At 55.6% G+C, this 25,303-nt stretch overlaps 1 protein-coding gene across 1 annotated transcript; it reads left to right on the top strand.

Moving 5' to 3' along the window:
• Positions 1-9,443: 9,443 nt before the first annotated feature.
• On the top strand, positions 9,444-25,238 carry CCDC63 (coiled-coil domain containing 63). The gene is made up of 11 exons (XM_040986851.1): positions 9,444-9,452; positions 9,833-10,002; positions 12,391-12,580; positions 14,223-14,342; positions 16,206-16,387; positions 17,127-17,308; positions 18,469-18,692; positions 18,967-19,041; positions 22,144-22,336; positions 23,547-23,744; positions 25,090-25,238. The coding sequence occupies exons 1-11, from the start codon at positions 9,444-9,446 to the stop codon at positions 25,236-25,238; spliced, it is 1,692 nt and encodes a 563-aa protein (XP_040842785.1).
• Positions 25,239-25,303: the final 65 nt, after the last annotated feature.

Here is a 25,303-nt window from a genome sequence, read left to right as displayed (position 1 = left end):
TCCTTCATAGATGAAAACGCACATTCAGGGGAGCAGGAGCTGTTTCAGGCTGCCCTTGCGCTCTGGATGCAGTCCCATAAAGGAGAAGCAGGTGGGCTTTGTCTCCACACATTACCTGGGTAGCTTAGTAACAGCGGCTGCCTGGAGAATCAGAGAAGCAAAGTGCCAGGATTGATTAGTAATGTCTGCCATGGGATCAGAGCTAGGAAATAAAGTATCTGGAATTGGAAACGCCAGGGGAAGAAGGAATGAGGTGGAGATGTTCATTTGCATTCAGAGAGGACTCTAGAGATGGAAGACATGCGTGTGTGTGTGTGTGTGTGTGTGTGTGTGTGTGTGTGTGCAAATGAGAGCCTTGGGGACAGGACAGTGGGCAAGAGAAGGGCAGGCTCTGTGTTCAAAGAACCCAAGTGAGCTGGTGCGTGCCATGTAACCTCTGTTTCTTCTTTTGTAAAAGGGTGGGGGGAGCTCTTGGGTTATGGTGACAATGCCCCCGGGAAGGCAGGGTCGTCAGCACCTTCCAGGTCATGCTGGCGTTTGTAAGTGGCGCCCCCTGGTGCACCGAAGTCAGTGTTGCCATCACTCAGCTTGGCTCGGGAAAACAGGCTCTGGGGCGGCGGGGTTGGGCGGGAGAGTAGGTCTCTGTCCTCAAGCCACAGACGCTCCCAAGAAGAAGAAAGGCACACCATCCCCTAACTCCCTGCTGTGATTAATCAGCAAACGTCTGAGGAACAGGTGCGCGCGAGTGAATTTTGGGGTCACAGCGGGTAATCTGGGCTGGCCAGGCTGGAGAAGGTGACCTGGCTGCCGGCCCGACCCTGCACTGTTGTTGGATCAAGGGATTAAGCTAAATCTGTCTCAGGCGGCTTGAAAGCCTGGGACCCAGAAAACAAAAGATGGGCTTGGTGAGCTCAGGTTATGTTCCCAGCCCTGAGACTGGTGTTTACGTGGGAGCTGCCGTGGGACAGGAAGCACAGGTCCAGCAGGGTGGGGGGGGGCAGTGGACATGGATGGTTGGTGGAGGCTGGGTAAACCAGAGCCTGCCCTGCTCTAAGGCGGCAGCTGAGAGGCTGGTACTTCCCACATGGATTAGGGTCCCTTTTGGGACACCCACTTCCCGCTCTGGAGTGCCTATCAGGCTCTGTTTCAAATCTGGCTTCCTGCTAATGTGCGCCCTGGAAGGCAGCAGTCCTTGAGTTCCTGTCACCCACACAGGAGACCCAGGTGGGGTTCTGGGTCCTGGCTGTAGTCTGGCCCGGCTGGGCTGTTGCAGACATTTGGGCAGTGAACTAGTGGATGGATGATGTCTATCTCACTCTCTTTATCATAAATAAATAATTCTAAAGGACTCAGATGGTGGCATACTACCTGAGTCTGGATCCTGGCTCTGCCCCTTATTTCTGGTGTGACATTGGAAGGTCACTTGCCTCTCTGTGCCCCAGGTTGTTCATTTGGAAAACTGGACAGTACGAACCTCTCTGACAGAGCAGTTCTGCCGGTTGAGTGAATGGATGTTGACAAAGGCCTAGATGGTGCGATACACCCAGTGCACATGTTTGCTTAGTGGATTTAAAGGATGGATGTCTTTAGCTGCCCGTAGAGGCTCACGTGGGGAATGGGCAAGGCAGATCCCTAGAGACAGGAGGCCCACGTGGGGAACAGGCAGGGCAGGAGGCAGTGGTAACACTCGATTTCAAGGGATTCCAAAGTGCAGCAGCTATTGGATTTGCTTGCAGCATGGTCCCAGCTGGTGAGGGTGGGCAGTAGTGGCCTGGCCGGGGTGGAGTGGGGGTAACAGCTACACAGGAGAGGAGATTGGGTATGGGTTTTAGATGGGTGGTTTCCAGGTGAGCCGTTGACTATCTCCAGGTCCTGCCTTGGTTTCTCCTAGACTCAGCCCTCTGTTCCTTCATCCTTTGCTGATTTTCACACCCAGGGGCTCAGCAGCTCCTCTGGGCTGGCTCCTTGACTCCTCCTCTGGAAGCCTTGAACCCGAGGCTGTTCCTGGAGAGTCTTACTCCTCTGCTTCTTCAAGGCAGTCCGCGTGCCCACTTCGACAGAGAAGCCTGGGCCTACCACTTGGGTGTGGCTCTGATGAAAAGTGTCCATCCCTAGGGGAGGGCCCAGTGCAGCCTGGATGAAGGCAGCCCCTGGCAGGCTGGCGGCCAGAGGGACAATTGTCTCCCCTTTACAGGGGAGAAACAAGAATATCAGACACGGTTACCCCAGAAGCAGTTTTCAGGAAGTGCAATGACCAGGATCTTTAGGCATTCAGGTCAGGGGGTGACAGGAGCTCAGACTTGGTTGGCTGCTTGGAGATGCCACAGAGCTGGTGTTCACAGAGTTAGCAAGGGATCCAGGGCATCCGCAGAGCTCACTGTATTGGCTAGTCACATTGCTAGGCCTGTCACATGGCCAGCTATTGCTGCAAGGGAGCCTGGGAGATGTAGTTTTCAGTTGTGCCATCCCAGAAGTAGAGGAAGGAGAGAGGAGATGGGTATAGGAAAGGCAACCAGCAGCTCCTGTCACATCAAATCTCCCTGTCTCTGGCAAGAAGAGATCAAACAGTCAAACTTGCCTTAGAGCCACTGAGCAGCCAGGCAGGTACACATTCTGCCCTGGGCACAAGGTAGAGCTGCAGCAACCCAGCCACCCCCACCCCTGTCCCTCCCAAGGGCAGCCGCTTGCCCATTTGTCCACCAGTCTGCCACAGATCATGGAGTGGCACATGGGGTTATCTCTGACCCTCTCTGTCTCTCTCTCCCTAGCTTGGCAGTCCTCACCTGTCCATGGCCTTGGCTGGAAAGGTGGAGCTGTGACAGTGAGCAAAGAGCATAGGAGGGAGGAGAATCAGTTATTTATTTTTTCCCCAAAATTGGAAGTATTTGGCACAACTCCTGGTGCCAAATTGAAATTACTGTTGGCTTCCCTCCCAGGCAGCGGCCCATCACCCTCCAGAGGCCAGAGTCCCTCAGTGTTGACTCCAGGAAGGTCATCTGGCTGTCCCAGAGGAAAGCAGGAAGCACAGAGCTGGCCATGGTGCAGAATAATGCTGAGCCTGACCCAGACGGATGGAGGCTGCAGAGACAGGGTGTACAGGGCCAAGGGCAGGAGAAGGGACACTCAGGGCATGAAGAGACAGGGAAGGAACCAGCAGCTGCCTCGGAGATAGGATGCTGAACAAGGGTGCAACAAAGGAAACACCCCACCTGCCTTCCCTGTCCCTGCTGCTCCAACACGCTGGAGAAACCTCACTGATGCCAGCAGGCATAGGAGCCCTGGAAGGTGTGGGCTGCACTGCCCGCTTTTCAGATGTGGGGCTGGCAGAGGAAGGACAAGGAGTTAGAGCAGGGCACAGTCTGGGCAGAATAATCTACATGATCAATGCATGCATTTGCGCCATGTGATTTTTAATATTTATCTCTCCATACCCCAGGGTGTCCCATTATGGGATATATCGCCGTTTACTCAAAAAGCCCTCCTTTTGCTCATCATTTCAGAGTTTTTTTTTTTCCTGAATGTGCATGTCAGCAAGCAGTGTGTAGCTTGGTGCTTTTCACAACGCATGCCCATGTCACTGGGTCAAGACTTCAAGGATGTTTAGCTCCCAGAAGCCTCCTCCCCTCCCTCCTGTGCTGCCTCGCCATCTTCTCACCCCAGACAACCTGTGCCCTGACTTCTGAGAGTATAAGACTCCCCCACACTGTAGTCCCTTAGTGCTGGCAGAGGCAGACACTTTTATCGAAGCCGTGCGGCAGGCCTTGGGTTAGTTGGGGGGCTGTTGTGTGGAGGTTCAGCCAACAGGAACAGAACTGGATTCAACCCACCCACATCACCCCACACTAGGCTCAGGCACTTCAGCCTCTCACCCCTAGTGCCTGGAGCAACTTGAAGGTCTTTATTGTTCCTCTTTCCTACTTCCAGAGCCCCTGGGATTTTCCAAGGTGGTTTTCCAAGTTTCCAGTTCCCTTGCAGGGAGAGAAGTGACTGCTGACTGCATGGAGGCACCCCCAGGATCCCAGGGGAGGTGGTGGGCAAACTCTGAGTGCTTGAGACCTGCGACATTCAGGAATCTCACACTTGCTTCTGGAACCAAAACAAAACAAAACAAAACAAAACAAAACAAAACAAAACAAAACAAAAGCAGGGTTTAGTGAGCAAGAAAGATACTTACTTGGTGGTCTTGCTGTGTAGACAGTCCAGTATCCATGGAGACCTTCACATCCTAAACTGCTAATGCACAAACCCCTCCCCTAAAAAGCTGTTACATTTGCACATCACCCAGTCACATTCCTGAGAATCGTTTTCCAGCTGGCTCTGGTCCTTCCCCTCAAGTCTCACCTGGGGTCAAACCTAGATTGGGACAGCTGTATTATTTCCTCTCTTGAAGTTGAGATTAAGACATTGCTTTTTCTCTCTCTCTTTAAAAAAAAAAAAAAAAGATCATGACTGTGAATGGGACTTTGTGAGAAGCCAGGCAGATGTGGAGTTTGAGGGGAAGCAGAGAAACAGACTGTAAAAGAGGAGACTAAGAGTTGGGGGAGGGGAGGGGAAGAGAGAGGTGGAATCCACTGATGCAGCAGGCAGTGCAGAGCCAGGTGGGCTTGCAGGTGGGCTTGCAGGCACGGTGTGATCAGGTTTCTCTGAGCTCTTCCCTCCCTCTTGCGTGGGTGTTGTTCTCATGCTGGTTTCCCTTGTGGTGCTGGCCTGGCTGCCAGCACGTTTCCGTGTGGACATCCGTGGAGATGACAAAGCTCCTCTGTCCTCCTCTGGACTAAGGGCGTCCTTTCCGTCTGTGTAGGTCACTGTCAGTCATGTACTAGACCAGCTGCCACGTCCAAGAGCACAGCCACTGGCCAGGAGGATGGGACAGCTATGGCGGGGGAGGCTCATGAGGAAGGGTGGCCAATGGCCATCTGCTAGGAGGGAGCCAGCAGGAGCGGGAGGGGGCTGGAAGGTCATGTGGAGCTGCTGGGATTGTGACACAGCAAGTAAAGCTTACCTAGAGGGCCTGGCATGATAGCCTAGTGGCTAAATCCTCACGTTGCATGCCTGGGATCCATTATGAGCGCTGATTCGTATCCCAATTCTTCCACTTCCCATCCAGCTCCCTGCTGGTGGCCTGGGAAAGCAGCAGAGGACGGCCCAAAGCCTTGGGACCCTGCACCCATATGGGAGACCCAGAAGGAGCTCCTGACTCCTGGTTTCGGTTCGGTTCAGCTCTGGCCATTGCAGCCACTTGGAAAGTAAATCAGCAGATAAAAGATCTTTCTCCCTGTATCTGCCTTTCCGATGAAAAATAAAACATTTTTCTGGAAAAAAAAAAAAACAAAACCCAAAAAACAAAAAACCCTTCTACCTATAGTACCGGCATCCCATAGGGGTGCTGGTTCATGTCCTGGCTGCTCCAGGTGCTGTTTTTGATCCAGCTGCCGCTAAGGCACCTGGGAAAGCAGTGGAGGATGGCGCAAATGCTGGTTCTCTGTGACCCACATGGGAGACAGCAGGGAAATTCCGATTCCTGCTTCAGCCAGGTGCAGCTAAGATGGTGGGGTCCGTTGGGGAGTGAACCAGGACGTGGAAGATCTCTCTCTTTCCCTCTCTCTTAGAATACTGATATTCAAATAGATAAGTAAATCTTGAAAAGGAAAAGCAGATCACTGAGTTGGTTTGAGTGTGGCTCCTGACCCCTGGGCAGGCAGCTGCGGGTCTGTACTCCAAGGCCAGCACCCAGGTGCCGCCGTCTGTCCTCCACCTGTGCATGCCGCTGTCCCCAGCATTTCTCTCTGCTGGCTCCCTGCTCTGGCAAGCCGTCAGCTTGCTCTGCTGCACGTCGCGCTGCTGAAGATCACATCAGCAGAATTGATTCTGGCATGTTCTGATTTAGCAAGCCTTGTACTTCCCTGCAGGGGGGCAGCTGAGAGCTGTGCCAGGAGGAGAACAGAGTCGGTTCTTCTGAGGCAGGTCTATTTTTAAACAGTCCTGAACCTTATTGAACCTCTTCATTTTTCAGCCACTGACACTTGAAATATGGAAGTCACAGGCATGAGAACCAAGGACTGCAGCAGCCCCTTAAACATCAGATGTGTATGCACTGGCTTCCGAGAGCGCAGGTTAGGTTAGGGCTGGGGTAAATCCCTGGACCCTAGGTTCAAATCCCGGCTGCTCACTTAAGGCCTGCTCCCTCCTCTGTGACCCTGTGGGCTGGTGATATTGATCTGGGTTACCATGGCCTGCCATGAGGATGTCTGCCATCGTAATTGGTCCCACTGCCACCTGCCTCAGCACCCACAGCCTCCAGGGAATCCATTGCCAGACTGGCGACTTCTTTTAGAGTTGGCTGCCACTCATTTCAGGGCCAGGGTGCTTCCTCGTTTACCATATTACTTTTTCTGGAAGCCAGAAGAAGAGAAGTTCTAACGTTGCCCAAGGCATCAGGGAGACCATGGTGCGGCCAAACTCCTGTTCTCTCCTGGGGCGGGGGAGGGGTGCAGTCAAAATGATTCTAGAAAAATCGCACCACAGATGTTTGCCGCTATTTCTTGACTTCAACCCCAGAAGAAGTAGTTAACGTGTGTTTCAGGCAGGATGCTTGTGAGAATAAAAATAGACAGAGGGGTTGCTGGTCACTCCTTAGATGCCCACGAGCTGGAACTCAGCCAGGGGCTCCCACGTGGTGTAAGGGACCCAGCCACAGGATGCTTCCCGGGCTCTGGCTCAGCAAAACGCTGGAGCCCCAGCTCCAGGCTCCTCACAGAGCCACAGGCCTTTTCATGGCCACGCCCAATGCCCAGATGGAAAGAGGCTGGCTTTTAAAATTCCTTTAGAGCAGTTAAGCGGTCCTTCCTAGTCCCAGCGAGTTTTGGGTTGGGATTCGAGGGAAAACCACGGGCAGATCCCCTCCCCCCCGCCCCCCATGGGTGAATGATGTTTACGCATAAACAGCTTCTGTCCCTATTGCGCAGAGTGGGGAGCCCCTGGTCTCCTGGTGGCCACGTGCAGAGTCTGGGCCTAGCAGGGTTGTGGTGGACGAGCAGAAATGCGTGAGCGGGTGTAGCGGGGCAGAGGGAAGTGAAGATGCGGGCAACAAGACAGCAGTGTGGACCAAGGGAACGAGAACGCTGGTTGAGAAGTGACCTGCCGCGAAGTCACTGGGGAGCATGTCCCACCCCCTTGCTTCTTGGCTAATCCCCTGCACCTTTCCAATCCTTCCAGGGCAGAACGCCCCACTTGCGCCAGTCACAAAGGGCCCGTTCTAAGGGGTCCCAGAACGCTGCGGCGTGGAGCGTGGGCCTGACACAGCGCGAGCCCGCAGCCAGAGCCCTGCGGGCACGCTTGGTGGTGCGTTGCAATCGCTTGTGGGCGGCCCCTGGTGAGTGTCAACCCCTTGGGGCCGTGCCTGCTGTTCCACAGTGACCCCTGCTGGGCAAAGACGAGGTGGCTGTCATCGCCTCGTTGGGGTTTAGCTGCCCCCATCCTGAGAAATATCTCAGCTTTAATCAACTACAGCTACACGGGGTGGAATGACTCCAGTAGCTCCAGTTTCCCCCGGTTCCCAATTAGGATTTTCTAAAGTTCTTTTGTGCACTTGCATCGCAGCGCCCTTGTTTGGCTGGTGGCCCAAGTACCTACTACCCATTTGGGGTTCCTGCAGAACCCCAAGGGGGTTTATCCTTCAAAAATCAGAGGCAGAATTGTTGCTAGCCTCCCTTGCCCCAGCTGAGTAAATCTGAGACTGTAAATATGATCTGTGTTTAAGAGAAACTTCATTCATGGAAGCTGCATTTTCTAAGTTTGCTTTGTGTGCAGGATGATGGACATGACAGTGGATGGACAGAGGCCCCAGGAGTGGGAGGCATTTCCTCCATGGCCTCTGACTCTAGGACCGGGACTTCTTGGCATATTTTCCTGTAGGATCTCCCCTCCAGATGTGGGAAGGGTTGAGATTCCTCCCAGGAATTGCAAACTCAAATTCTTGCTGGCTCCAAGCAGTTCCAGGAGGAGAGATAGAAGGCAGGGAGGAGTGAAGCCTGTGGCCAGGAAAGTAAGTGCACAATCTTTATATACAGAAAGAAGTCGTCAAACTGACCCCACCCACAGGCCATGGGTGGAGACACCTGCATTTGGGTCTGGACCTCCACACCAGTCACTTCCCACGGGTGCCGCCTCCACCAGCCCACACCTCTCTCTGTGGACAAGCATTCTGTTCTCTGCCTTCTTGGTCCTCTCCATCCATAGTGCTTTGATCCATAGTGGTTTTGATGTTAATTCCCGCCCAAGTGTCTTCTGGGTTGGCCAGGTCCAGCGGCTCGGATGGTGTTTTTTGGTTTTGTTTGATCTCTTCCATGATAGCTTTTTTTTTAAATAGGCTTCCTGTGGAGGCAAGATGGTCGTCAGCTATCCTGGACCTGGGCTGCTGAGGTTCCAGTGTGGTGTAGGTCACCCTATCTCTTCTGGAGTATTCTGGCTTCAAGGCCACTATTGGTTCTGCCTGCCCTAGCCAGTGTCCATCTCTGAACTAATTCCAGCTGGGCATTATGCAGACTGGCCAGGAGTCTGGCACTCTGATTGGCCCACCAAGCTGTGCAGGCTTCAATCCCGAAGCTGGTGGGATGCAGTCAGCCCCAGGCTTCCCGCAGGGCGGTCTGATGGTGACCCCTCTGACTCTCTAAATGCCTGAGCAAACTGAGACCCTGAGGGTGATTGCTACTTGCCCCAGGTGATGCAGCAGCTGTGGAGGAACTGGAGCTGAGATGAGATGCTTGGCACAAACCGTGCTCTGGGTCCCTACGTTGCAGGCCTCCTGGAGGGAGATGGTAGAGGTTCTGCTTTAGGCACCTGGCCTGGGATGGCCAGGAGGCAGCAGTGCTTTGAGCGTCACAGCCCTGTCAGGCTTGTGGCATTCACGCGGTCCCCTGAGTCAGCACAGGAGCCAGTTAGGATGTGATCCAAATGCCAGGTTCTGCTCCCCGCCCCTCACCCCTGCCCTCTCACCCCTGCCCTCTCACCCCTGCCCTGCCTGAGCTGCAGCTGACAATGGGTGCATTTTGCTTTGGCTCCCGCCACCCCCTCCCGTGCCATTTTGTCCCCTCTTCTTTGGGAATGCTGGGAGCAGAAGGAACTGACACCAGAACCATCTGCCTAGCTCCTAATAATAAATGGCAAGAAACAGGTTCCAGGCAAGCATTGCCTGGGGGCGGGGGTGACTGCGTTCACACCCGGGCAGCCATCTGCTGTGTCATCCTCATGTGCCAAGCTGTGGGCGGAGGAACTGGGGAAATGGGGTGGCACTGTGTCCTGTACTGCCAACAGCACGGATCACCAGTTTTCTTCTTTTTGTTTCCGCTGAAGGACGTTGCAGAGAGAGAGAGGGGAGGTGCGCTCGCTGGTGTGGACCCCTTGTGCCTGGTATCTGAGCAGAGGGGATACCTGACTCCTCCAAGATGCCTGTGGTAGGTAACGGGGTCTTCACTTACCACAGTCAGGTGCTCCCCTGTCCCCTTTATGCTCATACCTTGAGTCCTCACAGCACAGCCACATGTGCCCATTTTGTAGCTGGCAGGTTGGAGGCCCTGACATTTTGACTGACTCACCCAAGGTCACACGAAGAGGCAAAGAGGGGCCTTGAGCCCAGGACTCCAAACAACACCCTGTGTCCGCACAGCAAGGAGCTCGTTTGGTGTGCAATAATGAGGCAGCCAGGCCTGCTCCTTGGCAACCCAGGGCAGCTTTTCCGTGTAACAGAGGAGCGGCTGACATCGGCCTGCCCCTGGGTGCGCCCCAGCTGTGAGCATGTTACCTGAGGCATTTGTAAACACCCTGTCCCATCCAGGTGAAGAAGTACAAGAAGAAGGGCTCCCAGGCCCTCCAGGACGCCACGGAGAAGGTCAGGGAACAGCTAGCCCAGGCTGAGCTCCGCACACTGAGACAGCAGTTCCGGAAGATGGTGGAAAGCCGCAAGTCTTTCAACTTCCGTAACCAGAATATGATCGCCAGCCAGTAGTGAGTGCCGCCCCAGGGGCCCCAGGCTGGAGACCTGCAGTTTCGAGTCTCCACTGGGATGCTGTGTCCTTGGGTTCAGAGTCGCTCAGAGACCCCTGGGAACCTGAGTCCCCAGATCTCAGGTCGGGAAGGGGTCTGCTGATGAGGAAGGCTTGTGTCCTAAGGGTTAACTGTCCATTGGCCACGCCCATGTCTCACATCCCACTCCCTGGGTTCAAGTTCTGGCTCTGCTCTGGTCCAGCTTCCTGCTAATGCACACCCTGGGAGGCAGCAGGTGATGGGAGACCCAAGTAGAGCTTGGGCAGTAAACCACTGGGTGAGAGCTCTCTCTTATCAGTTAAAATGAAACAAAACAAATCAAAAACAAACAAAAATTCTTCTTACCATTTCTCACCACAACATAAGTTTGTTTTCTTTCTCTGAATTTCAGCCCTGGCCAGCACCCAGGGACCACACACAGGTCTTGAGTCAATCACCATGTCAATTTCCCAGCAGAGAGAGACTCTGATTGGCTCATTGTGGGCAGGTGTCTACTCCTGGTCCAGTGGGTTGAGCCTGGGCAGGACCAAAGGACACAGAGTGGGCTTGGCTAGTTCCCAGAGTGGGTGGGCACCCCTGGGCTGCAGATAACCCTGTCTTACAGGGAGATTGAATACTTGTGGTCCAGCTGCCCCTGCAATGCTGTTGTGTGTCCTTTCCTTGGGCAGCAGAAAGGTATCCCCTGGGGCTAAGTAAGCACAGGAAGAGATATTGTTAGATGCCAGTCCAGGGAATGGAGTCCTTTGTAAAGTGTTCACCAGGGCAGAACCATCCTCTGCCAGAACTCTGGCATAATGGTTGGAGTGTACTGCAGGGGTACTGGGCTTGGGGAGGTTGAGATTTGACATAGAATCTCCCTGCTTTTTTTTTTTTTCCAAGGTTTATTTTTATTGCAAAGTCAGATATACTGAGAGGAGGAGAGACAGAAAGATCTTCCGTCCGATGATTCACTCCCCAAGTGACCACAACGGCCGGTGCTGCGCCAATCCGAAGCCAGGATACTCCAGGTCTCCCATGAAGGTGCAGGGTCCCAAGGCTTTGGGCCATCCTCGACTGCTTTCCCAGGCCACAAGCGGTCACTTGGGGAGTGAATCATTGGACAGAGGATCTTCCTTTCTGTTTCTCCTCCTCTCCGTATATCTGACTTTGCAATTAAAAAAAAAAAAATAACAAAACAAAACCCACAAAAAATCTTAAAAAAAAAAAAAAAAGATACCTCTTCTCAAGGTACTTTACTGCCATCTGGTGGAAAACAGGTCATTCTGCAGGGCTTTTGTTGGAGTAAGAAAGAGTCGCGGGGGATACACCTGCGTGGTGTTTTGTCCGGGCTGCGGTTCTCTGTGGCTGTGCTGCAGATCAGGGCTCCTGGACCACATTGCTGTAGAACCCAGGGCCTGGGGCTGTGCCTCAGGGGCTAGATTTGGCCGTGTTTATCAATAAAGTTTTATGGACACTGACCACACTGGTTTCATGTTGCGATCACAGGATTGAGTAGTTGCAAAAACCTTCATGGCTCTGGAAGCATAAAAGATCTACTTTTGGGTCTTTTTTAAGAGAAGGATTTGCCAGTCCTTACCAGGGAATATTCTTTCATGTTCTAGAGTGGTTCTAGAATGCCCCAGGCTTCCAGAACCTTTACTTTTTTTTTTTTTAATCAAAAAGGTAGATTTACAGAGAGAAACAGAGACAGAGAGGAAGATCTTCCAACTGCTAGTTCACTCTCTAAATGGCTTCAGCAGCTGGAGCTGAGCTGATATGAAGCCTGGAGTCAGGAGTTGCTTCCAGGTCTCCCACACGGGTGCAGGGTCCCAAGGCTTTGGACCATCCTCGACTGCTTTCCCAGGCCACAGGCAGGGAGCTGGATGGGAAGTGGAGCAGCCAACTTTGAACCAGTGCCCATATGGGATCCCGGCGCATGCAAGGCAAGGATTTTAGCCATGAGGCCATATGCCGTGCCCCAAGTCATAGGTTTTTGATAGACACAGCTGCAAATTACTCTCTAGGAGAAAAATGCTCCTTGGAGAAGGCAGAGCTGTGGGGGAGTGCTGTGCCCCAGGAATGCCAGGTTCCACGGCCTTGGGCTAACCCCATTCCCTTGCGTGGGCCAGGAAGTTCTTCTGAGGTGTGTGTATGTGAGTTTGTGAATGAGTTGTGTGTGACACTAAGAATGTGTATGAAGGTGAGAATGAATGTGTGTGTGGTGACAGTATATGCATGTGAGAGTGTGTGTGAGTGTGTGTGAGTGTGTGTGAAGGAATGTATGTGAAGGAGGGAGTGTGTGTGTGCGCGTGTATGGCCCGTTCAGTCAGGTTGTCTGCAGAGGTTAACGAGGGTCTGCTTTCGTGACAGCAAGGAAATCCAGAGCCTAAGGGCGGAGCAGGATGAGCTCTCGCTGCTTCTGGGCCTCATGAAGTCCTCCAAGAACCTGCGGCTGAGCGAGAAGAACTACCTGGAACTGCGGTTCCTGCTGCAGGCCAAGGAGGAGTACGAGGGCTTGATTAAGTCCATGAGGGTGCTGTTAGCCGAGCTGGACGAGAAGGTGCGACTGCCTCAGAGAGGGAGAGTGGGGCTCTGGGCCTGCACCCTGGCACTTCCCTCGAGGGCCACCCAGCCCCTGGCAACCCCCGCACCCTGTGGGGTGGTTGGGAGAGGGGGCACAGCCTCTTCCCTGCCTCGCACCTCTCTTTCTCGTGGGCTGCCCAGAGGTCCTGGAGCTTCTCAGTGGTCAGCCTGGGAGTGGCCTTCTGTTGCTGGGCGACCCCGGGAGTCCTGAGGGAGAGAGCTGGAGATGCTGGTGGTGACTGGGGAATCCCCGCCCTCACCTGCCCTGCCACTCATCTCAGGCCTTCCTTGGCACCAGCTCCTCTTCCACCAAGCCCTTGCTGATTCCCTGGGACTCACTATGACTTTCTGGGGGGACGGGGAGACCCTCGAGGCCCTCACTACAGCGTCAAGTTTCTGCCCCAGTCAGCCTCCTGGCCAGGAACAAGGAGCCCATTCAGTTTCCTGAAGGGGCAGGCAGGCGCTGGGGAGTGAGAACCCTGGGCATTAGTCACAGGGGACCTGCAGTGTGGAACTGGGAGAGTGGGTGGCCAAGGCCACAGCTGCGGCCTGTCCTAACGCTCTGATCCTGGTACCGGAGGCCCACCAGGCGGCCCTCTGGGACAGCCTCCGGGGCAGCAAGCAGCATGGGGCGGGGATTCAGTAGAGCCCCTTGGGCCCCTTCTCAGCACTTGCCATGTAGCTTTCCTCTGGGAGGGCTGGCCCCTGGCACACACCGAATCTTCATAAGCCTCCATTGACTGAGGGAACCCAGAAATCTCATCCCCCAGTCCCACATGGCTCAGCTTCCCACATTCTGTCATCTCGTGTAAAAGCCCACCCCTGCTGCCTGACCCCCTTCCTGTGTTCCTTCCACACCGGCTGGCTGTGTGTTCCCTCAGCCTGGGCTGCCCTTCCCACCACCTCTGCTTGGAGGAAGTGGGGTCCCGTCCACTCCAGTCTCAGCTCAGTCACCGGGGGAGGGGTGCCCATCATCATCTTGTACTGGCTGCGCCCCCTGTGCTGGCCCTTCTTACCCTGGGTCTCCTTGGAGGTTTACCTTGCTCCTGGCTTTTTTCCCCGTTCTGGCACGGGAGCTTCCCAGGAGCCGGGACAACAGCCAGCAGTGTGACACTGGGGTGGTAGCAGTCCCGGGTGAGCGCCACGGTTCATCAGCGGGTCCCATACCTACATAGATGAGAGAGGGCACAGCAGAGGCGCAGAAGTACGGAGTTTTCGCCAATGTGATGTTCAGAGGTGCCGGAGCAAGTCATGCTGGGGAGTGGCGTCTCGGGCGGCTGGCGTTGTCTCGCACGTGCCAGCAGTTGTGGCATATCACAATTTCCCCCACTTGGCGACATAAGCGTCAGAAGCCATGTCCAGGGCTTGAGGGGTGTGTGTGTGTGTGTGTGTGTGTGTGTGTGTGTGTGTGTGTTTGGCGGCAGGTGGCGTCCACAGGTGGCAGCAGCAACTTTAAGCGGCCCCTGGTCCCTGGAGCTGACCGATGCAGTCCTCCTGACCGATGCAGTCAGGTGGGCGGCTCCTCTAAAAAAAAAAAGAGCAAGAGCCCCGCGGTTTCTGCGCGGTCCCTGAGGGACACAGCTGGACGCGCTCGCTCCTCCCTCCATTCCTCGCTGCAGATCGCACAGATGGAGAAGAAGATCGCCAACCAGAAGCAGGTCTTCCAGAAGATGCAGGAGGTGCACAACCCCCGGAAACTGCAGAAGCAGATTCAGATCCTGGAAACGCGTTTGAACCTCGTGCGTAAAAAGCCTTCTGGTTCTCCGTAGCCCTGCCCACCGCTCCGCCCTCCCTTGCTCAGGGCGTGCACCTGTTCCATTGGCTAACTCAGGGTTGGGCGGTGGGGAAAGTCAGGCAATGGCTGCACATCCCTGCTCCAACTCCTTGCTTCCATCCACCTTAGTCTTTGCAACCTCAACCCCAGCCACGCCGGGGATGCCGAGCTGCTGGCCTCAGAACCTCCTCCTGTCCTTTTCCAGAAGCAGCTTACTCGGCCCCTGCCCCAGGTGGAGTGGCTGGGATCTTCCCTCCTCGGTGTGGCAAGGCCTCTCCCGTACCGTGTGCCGCTGCCATGTGGTCCCTGGGATCTGTATATTGTTGGTCAGAAACAGGTGTAACTTGACAATTCTTCCTGTTCACCATGAAGTTCTCTCTCCCTGTAATCCTGCCTTTCACTTAGTAAAATCTTTGTAGAAACCCAGGAAGCTGGAATGGGAAGCAGAGGTAGAGGTTGGACCCAGGTACTGATGTAGGGTGCTGGCATCCCGACCAGTGTGCCAAACACGTGCCCTGGGATGTCCCTTTCTTATCTTCAAGATGTACTCATTGGGTGGGATGCCAGCGTTCTTGAGCTGCAGCTTAATTCACTGCGCCCTGAGATCTCTTGTCTAAAGGCTGAATAATGCCAGAGTGTGTGTGTGTCTGAGAGAGAGAGATCTTGTCCCCCAGTGCCCTGATATCAACCACACTAACTTGTTCCCACACCGTGGCCATGGTGAGTCTGCAACGGGCGCCTGCCTGGGATCACTGGTGTCTGCTGGAGCTGGTGGCTCTGCTTCCTTGGGGAGCCCGCTCTGCAAAAGGGCAGCTGGCTCAAAGGTTCATTCTGTTCTGGTTTGTTGGGAAACCTCCGTGTGGTTTTCCATAATGGCTGCCGCAATCTCTGTTCCCATCAACATCACCTTAAAAAACACTTTAAAAACCTAAATGCAAATTGATTCAGCATCTTCAGAAAGGCAGAGGGGATAGCACACCAAACTGTCACGTGTGCACTCCTCCGATCTAATTATTCTTCACATCTTACTGTGCTTGAAAATATTTACTTATGAATTTTAATTGAAAGAGTAGAATGAAGGGAAATGAGACAGAGATGGGGAGAGGTCTTTCATCTGCTGGTTCACTCCCCAAGAGTCAACATGACCAGAGTTGGGAGCCTGGAGTTTCTTTTGGATCTCCCATGCAGGTGCAAGGGACGAAGGACCCAGGTCATTAGCCAGGAGCTGGCTAAGAAGCAGAGCAGCTGGGACTCAAACCACTGCCCAGGCAGAGGATTAGCCTGCACGGTATCACACCGGCCCAACCCTGAGATATTTTAAAGCTGGATCGGATCCAAGTTCATATAACTGTCAGGGCCTTTATATTTCTTGGATCTAGCGGAATGGCTTTCATTCTACAAAGCATGAAGCAGCTCCAGGTCCCAGCAGTCCCTAGAGCGAAGTACCCGGAGTGCCCGGTCTGAGAAAGCCTGCTTCCATAGGCCGGCCACCCTCCACTTAATGAGCTTCACCTGGCGGAGTGTGAGTCCATGTTCTGTAGAGAGTTCTCCCTCTTGACTTGGCTGATGGTTTCTTCTGGTGTTTTCTGACGGGTCCCTCTCTGCCCTGACATGGCTCCTGCCTGGAAGTCAGGTCTAACAGTGATTGAAGGATCCAAAGGCCAGTAGCCAGGATTGACCCAGGGTCGCTGAGCCCGTTGATGGGCAGCCCACACTCTCAGTGGTCCCCTGGGTTGCAAGATGGGAGAGACATGGTGTTGGGGGAAGGCTTTCCAGTTTCCCCTCCTCCAGGAGCCAGCCAGATCTTGCAGTTCAGTCCTCCCTCCAGGTCACCGTTCACTTTGACAAGATGCTGACCACCAACGCCCAGCTCCGGAAGGAGATCGAAGCCCTGCGGTTCGAGAAGGCCGCGTATGACAACGCCTACCAGCAGCTGCACCGGCGCCTGCTGATCCAGAAGAAGACCATGAACATGGCCATCGAGCAGTCGGCTCAGGCCTATGAGCAGAGGTGGGCTGGCATCTGGCATGAGGCTGCCTGCTCTGAGCACCTCTGACCTGTTCCCGTTGTCCCCATGCCCGTCAGAGAGGAACAGGCTGAGGCTGAGGAGCTGTGTTGGGAGCCTGTGCCAAGCCTGATGCCAGGGGCCCTGGGCATCTTTCTTTACCCTTGTAGCTGCCCTAGGAGGTAGTATCCCCGTTGTGCAGACCAGAGCATGGGAGCGGCTAAAATACTTGCCTGAGCCCCATCTCCCAGCTCACACTTACCGTTGGATGTGAAGGTCACAGGTTTTAGACAGATGGAGGTTTGAACCCTGGCTCCATCACTATCACATTGCTGCAGGGATGTCAGGGTGTCAGGAGGCGTTCAGTAATACACGTGTGTAAAGGCACGCCGGGACAGAGTAACCGACAGGTGGTGATGGTGGTGGTGATGCTGGAGATGATAGCGATGGCAATGGCCATGGTCGGCATGATGAAGGTAAGATGTTGACAATAGTGAGGATGGCGTTTATGATGGGGATGAGGAGGAGGAGGATAGAACACCGACTCCCTGGGGGTGGTTTTGAGCTTGGCACTCCTGTTGTTCAGGGCCAAGTGACTCAAAGTCCACTTCCAGAAACTTTCATGATGAGAAGTCTCATGGTCATTGGCCAGGCAGGAAGTCCCTCTGAACCTGCAGGGTGAGGGAAGAAGCAGGGTGGAGCCTCAACACCCTCAGGCTCCGCCCATTCTCCCACCCTCCCCAGGCTGGAGGCCATGGCTCGCATGGCTGTCATGAAGGACCGGCAGCAGAAGGACATCTCTCAGTACAACCTGGAGATCCGAGAGCTCGAGCGCCTCTACGCCCACGAGACCAAGCTCAAGTCCTTCCTGCTCATCAAGCTGAATGACCGCTCTGAATTTGAAGAGCAGGCCAAAAAGGAAGAAGGTACTCCCTCCCCTCCTGCTGTCGCTCCTGCCCTCAAGCCCAAGCCAGGAGTTCCAGTCTGGCTGTCAATCAACCACGCAGGCTGCTCCCATCATACCACACAGGGACGGGTTTTGCTGTCGCTGGTCCCCAAGTCACAGAGCAGTGACTGTTCACTGCGCGTATGCTGTGGCACGCCCTGTCCATCATCAGAAGGGATTTAAAGTCCTGAGGGCATGTGCCTGGATTCTCTGCAGGCACCATGCCATTTGCTAAAAGGGACTGGAACTTTGGTGGGCTTTGGTCCCCGGGGGAGTCCTGGCTGCTGAGGGCTGACTGACTGGACCTTGTGTTAGGATCTGGGCCAAGTGCATGACTGGGGCAACAAAACACAAGGAGAGCAAGAGGGGCTGCAAAGGCAAGGGGTCCTGGGGTCTAAATGAGGCCAGTATGTGTGTATGCAGGAGAGTTGTGGGAGATGAGGCTGGGGCAGGCAGGGAAAGGTCATGCTGGGCAGCAGGTGGACTGCATGGGGAGGAGGCAGATTCCTCCGGACTCTGGCATTGATGAGGTGTCGAGGAGTAGAAGAATCTAGATCTAGAGGCAGAGGAGGAGTAGCCAACAACAACGGAGAGGCACAGTGAGTGAAGGGGGCCAGGTGGACCTGAACAATCCAGAAAGTTCATCCTGAAAGCTGCGTGCAGTCAGAGAGGTCAGACCTGGATGCGAGTCGGGGCTGTGACAGTCCCCAGATTGGAGAAAAGGAGGCAGAGGAGTCCTCAACTTGGCCTCTCTGTGAGCCTTCCTGGGGCTCCTGGTCCCCACATCTTCCTTTGCACTCCCTTGACCTTTGTCCTTTGTGAATGTCACTGCTCTGGCGAGGTCTTCCTGGCTACTAGTAAAGTACAAACCAGATCGCAAAGGGGACTTGCAAAGTCCCTGACCTGCAAAGGGGACTTGTGTTGATGGGGGGAAAAGGGGGCCTTTTCTACCTTCCTTTCCTGTTTTGGTCCTGACTCCTCCCTGCACTCCGTGGGCAGCAGAGCCAGTCCAGGGTCTGGCATGAGGCGAGGGCCTCATCCCGGAAGGAGCCAGCCCTCTCTCCCAGGAGCATGGGCAGCCTGCCTGGCACAGCCTTGGGTGGCTTTCTGCCCGTAGCCCCTGCTGCTGCTCTCCTTCAGCTCTCAAGGCCAAGAAGCATGTGAAGAAGAAGAAGAAAGGGGAGAGTTTCGAGAGCTACGAGGTGGCCTACCTCCGCCTGCTGAAGCTGGCCCAGGACGGGGACCTGAACCGGCTCACGGAGGAATTCCTGGCCAAGGAGGACAAGAACTTCGCTCGGTTCACGTATGTCACAGAGCTCAACAACGACATGGAGACGATGCATAAGAAGACCCAGAGGATCCAGGTGGGGCAGCTCCTGTTCCCCTGGGCCTGGCACGCACTGTTCCCAAGGCAGCCACCCCACCTCTGTTCCTGCTGCCGGTCCCACTCGCTGTCCCACTCGCTGTCCACCGCAGACATTTCCTCCTGTGCTTTGCTCTCTGCTCCAATGTCGTCATCTCTGTGAGCTCACTACCCTTTCTGTCGAGGCCCCTGCTCTCTCTGTTCCTCCTAAAAGTTGGGGATTGGGGAGGGACCCCCCTCCCCGGTCTGCTCACAGCCGCGTCTCTCCCGGGCAGGACGAGATCATCTCTCTGCGATCACAGCAGAAGTTTTCTCACAGTGACAGCAGCTCCATCCTGAGGGAGCTGGAGGTAAAGGCGGCTGTGGGGGGCAGGCCCGGGGAGCTTCTGCCATCTGCCTGGGCTAGCAGGGGACCCTAGGGGCAGTGGGTGTTTGTTGAGAAGGACCTGGTGAGGCATGTCCTTTGTCACAAGCAGCACCTGCCAGGTGGACCCCAGCTTTGTCCCCCAGGCCACCCCATCCTGTGAGGATGCTGAGCCCAGGTCTCGTAGGCCTGTGTCGTCTGACCCCACCTGCACCCCGTCTGGGCGATCTCTGTCTTGTCTTCCTGTTCTCGAGCCACAAGAGCAAGTAAGACATTTCCTGAGCTGGTACTGCTCACGGGGTGCTTTGTTTGGACCTCCTTGAATCACGTTTGGCTGCTGATAACATGGACCCAAAGCAATCCTGACCACGGGAGGGCAGAAGCTTCTATGTGGCTAGGCAGGAAGGCTGGAGCTAGGCACTTTGGGACCGCTATGGTCTATCTGTGTGTCTGTCTCTCTTTTTTAAACTATCCTCAATCCAAGGGTGCCTCAAGGTTGCATCTTAGCTGGAACAGGTCCTGCAATGCCATACACATCCCAGGCAGGAAGAAAGTGGGTGAGGCCAAAGTGGCTTTGCTGATCCGATCATCTAGATTCCAAGGTTTTGCTTAGGAGCCTCAGCCCACAACTTGTGCGTTTGCATGGCATCACTCTTGCGGGAGAAACTTGGTCTCAGGGCCACGTCAGTACAGTCAGGCGGGGAGAGCGTGGACAGTGATTGTGTGACAAGGACACCACCTTTGCAGACTGCTTTTCTAACCCTCCGAGTCCCTTTCCTGTGGTTTCTATCCTTGGCGTTCACCCGACCAGGCGGGAAGGGGCAGTTCTCCACGTGGCCACTGGATGGCAGCAAAGTCCACACTTGCAGCTCAGGGTGGCTGGCGTGTGGGCGAGGGGTCCGCAGGCAGGGGTGCTTGCCCCGTGGAGTCTCCCAAGGCTGGGCTTCCCTGAACTTGAGTCTGGCATTGGTTAGTGTCTTGGCGCTTCGCCACCTTTGCAGACGGCTTTTCTAACCCTCCGAGTCCCTTTCCTGTGGTTTCTATCCATGATCTTCACCCGACCAGGCGGGAAAGGGCAGTTCTCCAGGTGGCCACTGGATGGCAGCAAAGTCCACACTTTCTGGCGTTGGTTAGCGTCTTGGCGCTTGAAAAGCTATGGAAAGCCGACCTCTGTTCTGGGGGACAAAAAAGACTTGTTCCTTTGGCTTGTGTGTGACTTTTGGGGGCTTTTCCAAGAAGCATGTCTGATGTGGTCTGTTCTTTTTTTTTTTTTTTTTAAAGATTTATTTTATTTTTATTGGAAAGGCGGATATACAGAGAGGAGAGACAGAGAGGAAGATCTTCCGACCGATGATACATTCCCCAAGTGAGCACAACCGCCGATGCCTCTTCCAGGTCCTCTTCTGGGTCTCCCACGTGGGTGCAGGGTCCCAAAGCTTTGGGCCGTCCTCTACTGCTTTCCTGGGCCACAGGCAGGGAGCTGGATGGGAAGCAGGGCTGCCAGGATTAGAACCGGCACCCATATGGGATCCCGGGTGTGCAAGGCTAGGACCTTAACCACTGCGCCACCGCGCTGGGCCCTGATGTGGTCTGTTTTAACGGCAAAGACAGCGCAGACGCTCCCAACTTCAGCCCAGAGCTGTGCCACCTCCTGCCCCTGCCCCTCAAGAGAGGCAGATGAGACCACTCCTCCAGCGGCAGGGCGTGGCCCCGAAGTTTAGGGCAGGGCTGTCAGGAATGTCCCTTCCTGGCTGTGTGATTTGGAGGTGGTGTCTTGGTTAAGCCACTCAGAGGCTTAGAGGTTCTCTAAACCTCTGTCTGATGGAGAGGTCCTGCAGGTGCACACCTGGTAAACTTGCTCCCCAGGCCAGGGCAGAGCCTAAGGTCACTGTCAGAGTATCACAAAGTGGCTACTGCACTGCAAAGCGCCACCCAAGGGCAGGTCCCGTGCAAGCTCCTTTGAACGGAAACCCAGCTTTCCTCGTGCCCTCACCGGGCACGGGGCCAGCTGTGAGGCCGAGCTGAGGTGGTGCCCCTGGGGTGTTTCAGGTACAGGGTGGTGCTGTGGCCATCCTTAGGCTGACCTTTGACCTCATCTGTTAACCACATGACTTTTGAAATGGACGCAGCAGTAGCCGAGGAAGGCAGCTCTTGCTGACCTGCTGGGAGCCTGCAGCCCCTGGAAATGGAACATTCTGGAGCTCCGGGCAGGGGTGGCCACCTCCCAGCTGTGTCCCTCAGAGCCTTTGTCTTCTTCCCCTCTGGAAAATGGGGTCAGGGCTGACCCCCACTCCTGGGCCTTGTGACTTGGGCCGGCTATTCCCCTGTCCATGGGGAACGCTGGCTGGCCGTCCAGGGCATCCCCACCCACCAGGAGCTCTCAAGCCCCAGATCCAGCAGGTGGGAGCAGGGGTGCTGCTGAGGATGTACATGGCCAGTGCATTCCCAGGAGGGCAGCAGGGGCCGGGAACCATGCTGTGAGCAGCCCAGAGCTGCAGGGGCTGGGAACCATGCTGTGAGCAGCCCAGAGCCGCAGGGGCTGGGAACCATGCTGTGAGCAACCCAGAGCCACACACTTGTGCTTTTTGAAACACATATGAATATGACAGGCAGAGGAATAGAGAGAAACCATCTGCTGGTTCGCTCCCCAAATGGCCACAGCATGCAAGATCGGGCTAGGCCAAAGCCTGTGTCTCCTACATGGAGACTGGGGGACGTGAGTGCTTGGGCCATCACCCGCTGCCGTTCCAGGTGTGGTCCGTGGGAGCCGTGTGGGGAGCCAAGCAGCCTGGACCTGACTCAGTACTCATGTGAGATGCCACTGTTGCAAGCAGTGTCATAACCCACCAGACCACAACACCGCCCACAAAACTTACCTTTTAATTCCATTTTCCGCAGATGGGAGCGAGAGCATCTTTCACTCTACCGTATTTACCCATGAGCTCCATAACACACACTGGGGCATATCCTACTTTTCTGTTTTGGTGTGTTTAAACATGTGGGTGGAAGCCCAAAAAGCCAGCCTTGAAAGCCTGCAGTCGGGGGCCCCTCCTGCCCGTGACCAGTGCGGGCGCTGGGTCTGCCGCAGGAGCAGCTGAGCAGGACGGCAGCGGAAGCAGACCTGTACGAGAGCAAGCACAGGGAGATGAGCCGGATGCTGCAGCTGCTCAAGGGCACCGTCGAGAAGCTCTTCAAAAAGATCAACTGCGATGCCACCAAGATCCTGGTGCAGCTGGGTGAGAAGGGCAGCGTCACCGACAGCAACCTCTCGCAGTACTTCGGTGAGTACCCTGGGGTGCTGTCCGTGGAGGAGGTGGCAGCCTGGTCCAGAGGGACAGGTGCTCCAGGCAGCCCACCCACGTTCCCATCCTGGCTGAGTGACTCCAGGCAGGTGTCTGGGCCTCTCTGTGCCCCTGGGGCCTCACACAGGCCATTCACTCCTGGAGACCTTGTCCCGTGTGTCCGGGGACCACCCCTCCTCAGATCTTCCTTTAAAACCCTCTCCCCAGTCAGGCCTCCCTTCCCTGCACCACTTACCCCTCCCACATGCGGTTCCGTTACTTGATGTTTGGCCGTCACCTGGCCATCACCTGTGGACCTGTGGGGTTCAAGAACCCCTCCCTTGGAAGTTCTGTGTGTCAATGTGTTTGGCTCCCGGTTTTCCTGATTCGAAAGGAAATCACCCAAATTGAGACTGCATCACCTGCCTTTCCCTGCCTCCGCACCCTTCTCTGCAGTGGCTTCCTTGTTCTGCTCGTTTTTCTCCAGGAATGAACGAATGACTGGTGGGCTCCTGGTGCCGTGAGCCCAGTGGGAAGGGCTTGGCCTGGGCAGTTCAGGGAGACCTGGGCTTGGGGCAGGGGGAGAGGAGCTGCCTCTAGGTTTGCAAACCAGGGCAGAGCATGGGGCAGGGTGTCCAGGCGGAGAGAACAGCACGGCCAGTGGCTGCGGGCTCTGACACGCCCCAGGCCAGGGAGGCGGCAGCCTCAGGTGTATGCGTGACCTTGTTTTCATTCTTATCTGAGGTATCCCATCTGATGGTTCATCCAGTGTTCACCACGGTGCAGGCTGGACCAGGCCCGAGTCAGGGACTTGTAGCTCCATCCATGTGGGAGCAGGTGCAGGGCCAGGTGCTTCCAGGGTGTGTGTTGGCAGGAAGCTGGAGTTGGGAGAGGAAGCGGGATTTGAACCCAAGTACTCCCTGGCATCCTGACCGCCCTGCCTATGCCTACCCCTCTCAGGAATGATGTCCCTGTGTGTGGATGTGGGAATTCCAAGATAGCAGAACAGAAGCCGGCTTTCTGTGGGGAAGCCGCACAGAGGAAGCCTCCGAGCTTTGTGGATTTCTATTTTGTCCCTCATGAACTGCACCTGTTGCATCCCGGTGTGGCCAATCCTGGCCTGGGCTGTTCTGGGGGGTGGACACAGCTCCACAGCCTGCGCTCCCAACCCTCTCCAGCGGGGGATTGCCACTCGCCTCTTGTTCCTTAGCCATCATCGAGAAGAAAACCAACGACCTGCTGCTGCTGGAGGCCCAGCGCCGCCTCCTGGACCTGGCCGAGAGCGAGGGCCCCACGGCCTTCGTCAACCCCTTCTGGGGTGGCTCAGCCTTGCTCAGGATCCCTGAACCCACGAAGGTCATCCCGCCCGTGTTTGGGACCGACCCCTTCAGCGACAAGCTGGATGAGGGTGAGTCCCCGGATGTAACCGACCGGCATACATCCTGAAAACCCGGGGCCTGTGCATTTGGGGGAGGTGCGCTGCGGGGACCCCACTGCCGCCTCCCTCACCTCCAAATCACCGTGAACCCAGCTGGCCTTTGGCTACCACCTTGGTTGGGGTCACTTCTCCCTGTGAGCAGGGGTCCTTCAGCCAGAGACCCCAAGGCGTGGCCATCCTGAGCGGCCTGTGTGGTGCTGCACCTTAAAATGGAGGATTGAGCCGTTCAGAGTTCCTAGCTTCCGGCTGTTACCCTCACTCCACCTTCTCTCCCTTTCCTGAAAAAGATAAATTTGCTCGAAAATGTAGTCAGAGTAGAGTGACAGGGACATGGCCCAGGTGTGAGTAGGATGAGGTGGTGGTATCACTGAGGGTATGGCTGAGAGGCGGGTTTGGGGGTGCTACCAGGCACCTGGAGACCAAGAGCGGGGTGCCTGTGTATGCTGAGGCTGTTTTTTTTTTTTTTTTTAAACAATGGTCTTGCTGAGGCACCAAGTGTGTGTTCCAAAGCCGCCTCCGCCTGTCTGAGCAGCATTGCAGTGTAGCAGGGCTGGGGAGGGGCCCCAGCACACACATTCACACAGGCACACACAGACCCCACTCAGGCACGTGACACACATGTACGTCACACACACACACACACACACTCACACACACACACTCACACACACACACACTCACACACACACACAGCAGTGCTCAACCTGACCTAGCTGAGTGGAACCGAGTGCATGGCTGAGTCCATTGTGCCCTCTCAGTCCTTCTGGGAGGTGGCATGTGAGGACAGTGGCCTCGCTGGGACATGGGCAATTCCTTCAAGGCACCAGGTCAGCCCCAGCCGCCTCCAGCCACCTCCAGCCTCTCCCAGCCGCTCCCAGCTGCACCCAGCCCACCAGCCCATACCACCCACGTGTGATGTGTGATTGGCTGGTAGGGCCCATGCACTTCCTAATTAGGAAGCTGCTCCTCTGGGCAGCCATGGCTTGACAAGCAAGTGGGGGTTGCAACTTTGCCCCACCATTCACCTGTCACTTCTGATGGCCTCATAGCTGATAGCTTGACACAGGGGTCCTTTCTTTGCTACCTCCCCGAACACCTTTCATGTCTCAGGCTGGGAGAAAAATTTCCCGGGGAAGTTCTTGTCCACTCAGCCTCCCATCCTCCTTTCCCTAAACTCTGCCAAGTTTGATCATCCGCTGCCCAATGCCCAGGGCAGACACCAGGTAGGTCAGGAGCCCTGGGCCGGGTGTGACCACCCCACTGTTCACGTGCACCCTGTGTCCCCGCGGTCACCCACACCCCGTGTCCCGCGCAGTGGAGCAACCGCTGGACCACGGCAGTCTCCGGCAGCTGGTGCTGGACAACTACGTGCTGAAGGAGACCCGCAGCAAGGAGACGCGCCGGGAGAGCGTGCCGCCCGAGAAGGGCGATGAGCTCAAGGCTCGGAAGAAGACGGTGGCGTGAGGCCCGGCGCGGAGAATAGATGTTTGGTCCCCAATCTTGGCGCCTCTGCTCAGTTTTGCCCTGGG

Source organism: Ochotona curzoniae, unplaced genomic scaffold (assembly GCF_017591425.1).
Source record: "Ochotona curzoniae isolate NIBS_2020 unplaced genomic scaffold, NIBS_Ocur_1.0 contig_46, whole genome shotgun sequence".
In the NCBI taxonomy this organism is placed as follows: domain Eukaryota; kingdom Metazoa; phylum Chordata; class Mammalia; order Lagomorpha; family Ochotonidae; genus Ochotona; species Ochotona curzoniae.
The sequence above is the reverse complement of the archived record's forward strand: the minus strand, read 5'-3'. Positions and strand labels throughout refer to the sequence as shown.

Coding starts and splice junctions, on each gene's coding strand:
- CCDC63 (XM_040986851.1), top strand. Junction 16,388..17,126: donor GCTCAGGCCTATGAGCAGAG/GTGGGCTGGCAT, acceptor CACCCTCCCCAG/GCTGGAGGCCATGGCTCGCA. Junction 17,309..18,468: donor GCAGGCCAAAAAGGAAGAAG/GTACTCCCTCCC, acceptor GCTCTCCTTCAG/CTCTCAAGGCCAAGAAGCAT.